Genomic DNA, 9,669 nt, shown 5'->3' with positions numbered 1-9,669 from the left:
CTTTCGTATTATTTTGAGGAGATCTTGACATTTCATCAACAGGTATGTCATTCTCTTTCAATTTCATTCCCTCAATATTTCTGACCCGTTGCGGGGTTGCATCGCTCACAACGGAGCCACAACCACAATACAACGGGGCCAAATGTCACAGCCCGTTGAGCAACGCACCGGGCAACTGCCTATTCCGGTGTGTTGCGCTGCTTTCCGGGGTATTGCACGTTGCTCAATGTTTCTGTAAGTTGCTCCCTCAAAGCAATGCACCAGCCCAACGTTGGTGATGGTGATGGTGATGATGATGAGAATGAATCAAATGTTTGTTGTGGTACTAAAGGTTAAGATAGTTTTAAAATCAGTTGATAGAATTTTTAAATTAAGTCTTTGATTTAATTCTCATTTTTGTTCAAATTCTTTGAAGTCTCTTGATTCTTCAACCAGTGAAGACGAGTTAGGCATCCGATAATTGATCAACCACAGGAAGCTCAGAGGTGGTGTTCATGGCATTTTACGTGGTGTTTTGAATAGTGGTTTTTTTTATTAACTGCTTGGACACTGGTCAAACAACCGGCACCCAATCTACTGCGCAGAAAATGGATCACAGTCCAACAATTTGCCAGAGCGCCATTGGGTTGTTGGCGGGTCCAATTCAAAACCCCCTGGCACCGGTTTTTCAACGAAAAGAGGGTTTGTGGTGTATCAATCATTGGATACAAAGTTAAATCTGGGAGTTTTTTCCCCCAGATACAGCCAAAAACCCAAACTGGGAAACCAGGAGAATGTGGGAAAGTTCCAAACACAGTGAAAAACAAAAACTGGGAAACCGGGAAAAAAATCCCAGATTTAACTTTGTATCCCATAAATAATGCAAAGTGTCAGTACAAGATTTTGATTGTGATCAGCATTCATAATTATAAACCAAGTAGACCAGTTTGAGAACTTCCAAAGTGATACATGAAGATTTCAATCAATGTCAAAATATAATTGACTTCATTTTCAAACACATTTTACCAACGCTGGACCAATTACGCTAAAAAAGTGTTAGGGAAGCTGTTAGTGTAACTTTTTCACGCAGCTACACCAACACTTTCCGTTAGATGTGGAGATCTACACTACCAGACCCCGCCATGTGTGATAACTTGCCCCCGCTACGTTTGTAGTGTCAGTTGGCTTTTTCCATCTATGTTAACAGAGATTAAGATTTGATCATCAGCTGTTACTTGTTAGCGTACCCCTGCGCTGATTTAAGGACTTCACCTCCTGAAGGTGAAGATCACTGATGTCTTAAACAAAGATCAAGCTCACAATCCTCATAGCATTTTTACTTGGTGGAAAGTAAGTAACTATTTCAACAACTTAATCTGTCTTTCTCCTCCGCTGTCCTTATGTGAATACATGATTTCAAACAGAACAAGGCATCAAGATATCCTGTTCTAGCCTTACTCGCTCACGGCTATCTTGCTTGCTGCGGATCCTTGGCTCCCGCAGAGCATACCTTTTTGGCTGCAGCAGATGTTTGTGCAAGCAATCAAGCAATCGAGGATCACTTTCAGCGTGGAATATCGAACGCCTTGTAGGGAGTCGAGTGTGGCTACGCGGCGGGGTCAAATTGAGCGGACAGCCGGGAAAATTGATTGACAGTTATGTTAGTTGTTAGCAAGTTTTTGTAACGCACTACGAATGCGTTATTGCAATTCAAAAAAATGTTAGCTTGTTCAAGGCACACTAATGCAGAAGTGTTAGCTGACAGTCCCCAAAATAACGCTACTGCGTTATTATATTAACTTGCCCATCTACGCTATCTGGATTTGTCCTGGTAGCGTTGAGTAGCGTAGTGATCCAGCGTTGATTTTACTTCACAGTTTTATGATTATTCTTGAAGTAGACAGTATGCTAAGGTAAGAATATATCTTGACAAACCACAACAATAGCTTATAATCAAAAGAATAAAGCCTCTATTTGGATGAAATTGATCAAATTTTGGTTTACATATGAAATTTACAAACTTCCCAATTACGTTACTTTTCTCTTGGGTTGGATTTGAACAGTGCCAGAAAGCAGGAGCCAAGCCCAGGCTACTCCTGGCATGTCCTGATGCAAGAGCCAGAAAAGAAAGACATCTCAACAAGGCCTGATGCACTGCTCAAGAACATTGTGACCTTATGCTATCCCACTCAGATAATAAAATATGGTGTCAAAAACAGAAAACTGATTTTGCTGGTGATGATGCTTTTTTTATTTTATTTTTGAGAAAATGGAGTTCAATTGTTGAATTGTGAGTATAATTAAAACTTGAACCAGTCTGTTGGCATCAGGGGGGCTACAATGTAGACCAAGGTTAGAATTGTCGGATGAGAACATGAAGGTGGCCCACACCAAAACAATTATGCACATAGGCATAAGTTAACGCTGAGCTGGAAGCCAAGTATAATGGTGCTCAAGTGAATTAGCAATCTAGAACTCAGGAATGTGTTGATAGCAACACTGCTGGCAAAGATACCTTGTATTTCCAAATCTAAGGTATCCTTGGATATACAATCCCTTGGACTGTTGAGATAGTTCTACTTTACATGTGTTTCCTTTCTCATTACACAGTCCTGCGTGACTATCCCCAGAAATGTCAGTCTTGTGACCTCTGTCTTCTCCTGTCCTGCGTTGACATTATTTCATATATCATTTCATTTCTAGTTCATATGTCATTGCGTGTGCTTAGCAACTTGTTAGTCATGTGATACCTCAGCTTGTTATTTCACTATATAAGCCTACTGGAACAGCTCAGGAAAGGTGCTTCTCTTCTCACCTTTCCTTGATTCTATCTCTTGCTGTTCCAGGTAGGCTTCTCTCTTTTTCTCTTCACTAGCCAATCAGGCGGCGGGCGCCGCCCTGGTAACTGATGCTGGCTTTGAGTCTCAAACTTTCAATTTCAACCCCACTTTTCCTGCAGTGTACCACAACATTCAGGATGCCCCAGTTTCTTTTGCCAATTCTGGATGCAGTATGTACATTATCAACCAGTCAGTTGTATTTACAACAATATCTTGATCAAAACCACCTATTTGCTGATTCTGATGACATTTTATTGAAAACGTGGAGCAATTTTATCTTTAACCATGTCCCCACTACCACTCCCTACCCATTGTACACTTTTGCAATCAGTCAAGATGATGTGAATTAGTCAGGATCAGTCTTTGATTACTTGAAACATGATTTCCAATTGGCCTAACAAACTATACCAGAGACATATATTTCACCAGGAAGGCAATTGGTCACATGTCATTTCAAGAAGACTCTGATCAGCTTTCAACTGCAAAAGGGGAATCTCAATGTTTGATTTTTTACAACCTTTAGGAGTATCAAGTTATTCCGTTTTAAGGTCATTTCCATCTTCATTCAACTTCCATTGGTTCCATTTCAAAAAAATTGCATTCTACTCCAGTAATCTTTCAAGGCTCTTGATCTTATCAACCAACCACTTCATGATTTGCTGTGAAGAGTCATAAATTGTCACTGGGCATCCTTTGTGCCTCATCATCTTACCTATTGGATCAGAAAGAATCTTTTCATCCATTGGTGTGATGAGTCATTTAGGGCATAAGCAGCTGGTTAGACCACCTCCTACCAATTTTGCAAACATAACCTAAAAACACATCCTGCACGGTTTGAAACAGTGACAACTCACTATGTGTGTGAGCCTCAAGTTCAAGCAAAACTGGTTTCACACAATGGGCCAATTTTACATTTACAACAGACAGTATTTGACCAGCATTGGACATATCATTGGCAAACATGACAACTTTATTACCCCATGGGTCTATCATCATTAACCAAGCAAGTGGTGGATTGTATCAACCAGGCACAACTCTGATTGGTGGGCTTGATTGGGTTTAGTTTTTGCATCCCAGGCATTGGTAGGATATTTAACACCTACAAATGATGTGCACATCAATGAACCAGAAGCTGAATAAGGAATACATTCTCTATGCTTTGAGCACAATCTTTGGGGTCTGTACTTGGTTTAGAGAACAGTGCATATATGAGGTCCTGCAGATAGTCAAATCTTCATTGAACCCAAATGGATGAGTTTTTTTCTGAATCACTTGTATGACAGACTCCTGAATCTAAATGGACTGTCACAAAGATAACTGGTTGGTACTCATTATCCCCACTGTTGTTCTTGGCTGTCACCCAATTGGATCTGTAACATAACAGATGAGACAGCAGAAATGCTTACTTGATATCTTTGTAACATAGGTCTATAGGGTTCTCAATTCTTATTCCAGCAATGCATATTCGGCATCAACGTTTAGCACATTATGATTTGAGAACTGCATCTGTACATTGACCAAGCTGGATGGCATTGAAATTTACTTGTTGATTGGCATCCAAGATGCAATCTTGGGAACCAACCTTTGAATCAAAAGAGCTTGATCAGTATTTATGAATTCCCAAATGACAGTTATAATTCAATCAAGTCAGAACCGTGATTAAATGTATATCAATAGATGAGTCAGTCATGGATGAAGTTCTCAGTGTTTATCTTTTTCTACTGAATCTGATTACTTGAAGCTGATTTTTCTTTCCGGTTGATGTTTACAAAGCTGCAGTGTTGATTTTTTGAACTTGATGATCATAAAGGCCAAATTGAGATACCCATGACTACCAACAAATTGAACAAGAAAGTCAGGTTTGATTCTGATTTCATCTACATTATCTTCTTGATTGAATTGATTTGATAGTTGTTAATGATTTGATTGAGATGATGAAAGTGGAGTAAGAGAAGGTGGATCGAGATCAAATGCACCTTGTATGACTGAATCAGTCAGAATGATTTGATAAGAATGTGTATTCAAAAGACAAATTTGATGAGATTGACAGATGATAAGAAAGTTGATGGCAGGATTGAGATTGATTTGGTTGAGCACATTGAAAAGAATTTGGCTCGATTGATTGTGAGTAAATTTGATTGAGATTGATTGAATTAATGTTATAGGTGGGAATTGGAGTTGGATTTGGATTGATTGTTCTTGATGATTGAAAGAAAATGTTAAGAATGATAATGGTAGTTAGTTAGTTGGTGAGTAAGGTAGGTTGACTTTGAGTTGACTTACTTGTTGTTGAACCATTTCAAGACAAACTTGAATCAACTTTAACTTTGATGATTGATGGTTTTGAATGAAGATGAGTTGAGATTGAGATCAAAATTGGAATTGGTATCACATCAGAAACCTCTTGCAATGTTTTTGAAGAACAAAGGGCTAAATTCTTATAAGTCAAATCTGCACTTTTCCCTTTCAAAATGAATTCTACATCTCTTTTGGTGTCCTACACTTCATTGAGTATATGAGGTATATAAGCTTGTCTAAAGATTTCTTCATGATTACTTTGATTTACTTCATCATCATTATCTTCTTCTTCTTCTATCCAATCATTCAAATCTATCAACTCTTCAATCCACTCAATTGATTGTTTTCCAGTTTTGATTGAATTTGGTTTCTTCTCAGTTGTACATTCAAATGATTTCTTCAAACCAAGGGTGTTGAATCCTCATGTCAAAAATAATTGGTCTTCATTTGTTAAATCTGATTGTAAGAAACCAAAAGATGATGGATGATCAGGTTTGACTGATTGAGACACATCAATAATATAAAGATGACCATGATTATATCTGAAAATGCAAATCAAAAGTAAGTTCCCAAAGCCAAAATTTACCTATGAAGAGATGAAAAAAAGACACTCACAGAATGTTGTATTCACTAAGTCTAAGATCGGCATGTACCAATTTACATTGTTGATACATAAATCTCAACTCCCAATACAATCCTTCCAATCCTTGACCAAGGTTACGTAAATGAGCATCCACCTTGAATACAACCATCTTGTTCATTTCCTAAAGCCAAGAATTCCATCACTAAAACATCAGATCCAAGTTCAAGTACTCTGGGACACCTAATTTTCTTTTCAGCTAGTCTTTTTCAATTGTGTAACTCTTTCTCTGCCCGTAATCTTAACATCTTCCTTGTTTTTTTTAGCATAACCTGTCTAAATCTAAATTCACCTTTCATATATCTATCTCTATCTTTGAAAACTAAAATCAAAGTTTTATAAATCTTTAATGCTAAACTGATGGGTTTTGATTGATTTGTGAAATGATCAATAATAGAAATTACATGATATACATTGGCCTCTTTACCAGTTGAAATACAACCTTCAATTTGATATATTAATAACATTTTGAATAAAACTGAACGAGTCCAAGGATCAAAGACGTGTTCATTTGTGGATCGATCTGATCTATCTGTATGATAAGTTGATGATACATCTGTTTCATTTGGCTTTGTTTTTATTAAATTTGTTTGAAAAGGTGGTTGATGAGTGGCTACAACCATTTGTCATACTTGATTATACCGTTTAGCTTGTGGACCAAGACTTAGCACTTCACTTCACTTGAAAAAAATGCCTTGTAGCTTACCACTTCAAATCTGTTGCACTTCACATCCATCTAGCACGTTCATGAGCTTCAATTGAAAGTAATCTGAAAAGTGGTCTTGATTCCGATTCTTCAATCATACTACCACTATATTTCCGATATCTTAGTTGAGAAGATTGAATCATCAAATGAGTTTTGATTAGATCTAAAGGTGGAAGTAAAAGACCTGTGAACAAATAAGAACTCCTAGAAAACGTTGAGTTAAAGCCGGATGTTCATGATTTTCAAGTGGTAAACTAATTGAAGGAGTTGTAGTATTACAAAATTGAATTGGAGAAATGAACAAAAGACCTGAAAGAATTGAAAGATGAAAAGAGTTGAATGTCTTCTGGTTATAAATGTCATTGCTTGTCCTTCCCATGCTGCAATAAGACCTTCACCACGTCATCTACAGATTTATTTTACTCTATCAGTCACTCCTCCTTGAAGTGTTATAGGTAGAATTCTGGTTGTAGTCTTTGGTCTGGATCATTTAATCGTGGTTTCGGTTGTTGTTATGTATTACCGGGTATCAATCAACAATTTGATGAAGCTAATGAGATTCTTGTTCCTGTACGAGTTTTAGTAAAATTAAAATACTCAAATAAATAATGTCAATGAAAAGATTAACCAAAAAATGATTAAAAAAACTATTTGTTGAGAAAAAACTCGCTAAGAAGCTTCATCATCATCTGCTAAATCCAAATCATCATCAAATGAGCCATCTAAATTACCATGATTTATTTTTTTGAATTTTCCTCTGAAGATCATCTTCAAGTATCTATTGAACTCGCATTGAAGTTTGACCAATGTCAAATGGCATGAATATAGCAGAAGCAAATCCCATAAACTCAGAATCAACCAAAGTCATAAGGTGTGGTAAATCATTTGTATATTGATTTGAATTAGATTCCATATCTAAATCACTTAAAATGATCTAGAAGAATTATTTGGATTAAATGAACTTGTTGGTGGTGTTTGAAATGATAATGAAAGTTTTCTAATTGATGGATAGTTTGGAGTTGAGGATGATGGTGATGATGAAGTTGATTAAATTAAGTGATGTGTGATCATTTTTATTTGATTCGTTTTGGGTGATAGGATGGCCATAGTGAATGAGTTGGGATTTTATCAGATGTGATACTTGGTTTGATGTTCAGTGTCTTTGATTGGCATGAATGTCAGCATCTAATCGAGCTTGAGCTGCAGGTGTAAAGCCAAGACTTGAGGTGATAGTGGAATGATTGCCTCCTAGGAAGAAGATTGCCGGGAAACTCGATCTGCGGCTTTGCTGCAGCGAGTGCTGAGCCCATTAGTTGACTGAAGGTATGGTGAGGATGAAAGACCGAAAGCGTGCATGAATCATCCAATATCTCCTGGCAGTTGAAGTACTTGATCAGGACCGAGAGCAACAAGAAAAAAGAACCCAAAATGGGTAATAAATGATTGCCATGTTGGATCGAGCTACTTGACATTGCTCTAGTACCCTTCTAGACTGGTCGATAAGGCACCACCGGTCCTGAAAATGACCAAGATATACCGCACCCTTTGCTGAATGATAAGTCATGAGAGTTTCAAAGATGTTGATCACATCTATTTCTGAGATTGCATCCAGTCGATCCGGATCTTGCCATATCCAATCTTCGATCACAGCCATTTAAAGAACAACCAATAACTAAAAATAATGAAACAAACGTTCCACGATCGATTGAAATTCTCCAGGTGCTGAAGTCCATAACTTTTTGATTAGTTGTCTGATTGTTTCAGCTACTTTTCCTCCCATATCCAATAGATTCGATCGGTTCGATTCAATTACGTGAACTCTTGATAAAAAGTATTACTTTAATTCTGCGCAATTACTCTTACATTGTAAATCGGACTCATAACTATTTACCATAAACATATAGATGAGTCAATGCGATAGAAAGGTAGGAAAGAGCGCAACATCAAGACTTACAACACATGTTCCCTGGATTGAAGAAGCCTTTTGAGCTGAAGCATCAGATCCTGGAGATTTAAGAGTGGTAATCGGACCTTCTTTATATTTAGGATTGCGTTTATTGAGATTGATCATTCAATCCATTTGATATAACCAAGGCTTGTCACCAAATACTGAAAGCACAGTTTGTTCATCTGAAACTTCCTGATTGGTTTGAGATTGATCAGACTTGATGTATAACCAATTACCATCAGTTTGTTGTTCAATGACTAAATAGTTTTCTGGATGAGTTAAGAGAGCTTCATTGGAATTAATTTGATCTGATACAGGATTAATTGGTTTGGGTAAAGGCTTGAGAAATCTTGAAGGTTGAGAGTTGAGATCAATGGTTGGGAAGGTGGATTAGATAATCTGCAGATTCTTAGAGGTCTAGAAAGGATTGGATCAAAGATATCTTGATCCAGACGAGTTTTGAGTTGAGCAATAGTATTGGCCATGGAGAAACAGATTGGAACTGGCGGGACAAAAACATTAATGAGGTGAGAAGGAATTGTGAGATAGGATTGACTTACAAGTATATGGGCTAAGGGGGTAAGGGTGAAAAAAGGGTTTAAACCATGTTTTGCCCAAATTTTGTCCAGTTTTGGGCGAACCGGGTTTGCTCTTAACTTGTATGATATGCAATAACATATTCTCACCTTTCCTTGATTCTATCTCTCGCTGTTCCAGCTGATTACGAATCTAAGAGGTTATGAGAATGGCTACCGCCTAAAATCCTCAGATCTCAGATCAACCTCGTTCTGTATTCAAAACCTATCTATCTGTTTAATTTTTTTTCTCTTCTAAATCACAGCCCCCAATCACAAGTCACTGGCAGGCCAGTGCCTCCCACCGACCCTAGCAAGTTATGAGAAAGTTATGAGAAAGTTATGAAATGGATATAAAATGGATAACATCCATCAATTGAGAATTTGTTGAGAAGTGGTTGGGATACTACCAAAATTGAGATGATGTCATACAGCATCATAAACCTGTACAGACCTGCTCCTGTATTTCCCCACCAAGAATATATAGTTTATTAACCTTTGTGACATAAATTGACTGAGTTATTGAGGTTTGAAAAAAAAATCACGGTACAAAAAATACTATAAAATCTACTATACCTAAGAATTGATTCTGGAAATATCTTTCTTAAACTTATGTAGCTACATACAAAAAATAGTATCCTGGTTCCAGGCTAGTATCAAAAAAACTGGAGTTTCTCTTTTTT

At 37.3% G+C, this 9,669-nt stretch overlaps 3 protein-coding genes across 3 annotated transcripts; all 3 read right to left on the bottom strand.

Moving 5' to 3' along the window:
• Positions 1-5,538: 5,538 nt before the first annotated feature.
• Positions 5,539-6,224, bottom strand: MELLADRAFT_114638 (uncharacterized protein; the record flags this gene model as incomplete). Its single annotated transcript, XM_007419624.1, has 3 exons — positions 5,539-5,659; positions 5,733-5,881; positions 6,030-6,224. 3 exons carry the CDS (start codon positions 6,222-6,224, stop codon positions 5,539-5,541), a joined length of 465 nt encoding a protein of 154 aa, XP_007419686.1.
• A 259-nt stretch (positions 6,225-6,483) lies between these two features.
• MELLADRAFT_114637 (uncharacterized protein) lies at positions 6,484-8,117 on the bottom strand (the record flags this gene model as incomplete). Its single annotated transcript, XM_007419623.1, has 2 exons — positions 6,484-6,647; positions 7,934-8,117. The coding sequence occupies 2 exons, from the start codon at positions 8,115-8,117 to the stop codon at positions 6,484-6,486; spliced, it is 348 nt and encodes a 115-aa protein (XP_007419685.1).
• Positions 8,118-8,135: 18 nt separating this feature from the next.
• On the bottom strand, positions 8,136-8,461 carry MELLADRAFT_89412 (uncharacterized protein; the record flags this gene model as incomplete). The annotated part of the gene is made up of 2 exons (XM_007419622.1): positions 8,136-8,283; positions 8,418-8,461. 2 exons carry the CDS (start codon positions 8,459-8,461, stop codon positions 8,136-8,138), a joined length of 192 nt encoding a protein of 63 aa, XP_007419684.1.
• Positions 8,462-9,669: the final 1,208 nt, after the last annotated feature.

Source organism: Melampsora larici-populina (assembly GCF_000204055.1).
Source record: "Melampsora larici-populina 98AG31 unplaced genomic scaffold MELLAscaffold_300, whole genome shotgun sequence".
In the NCBI taxonomy this organism is placed as follows: Eukaryota; Fungi; Basidiomycota; class Pucciniomycetes; order Pucciniales; family Melampsoraceae; genus Melampsora; species Melampsora laricis-populina.
The sequence above is the reverse complement of the archived record's forward strand: the minus strand, read 5'-3'. Positions and strand labels throughout refer to the sequence as shown.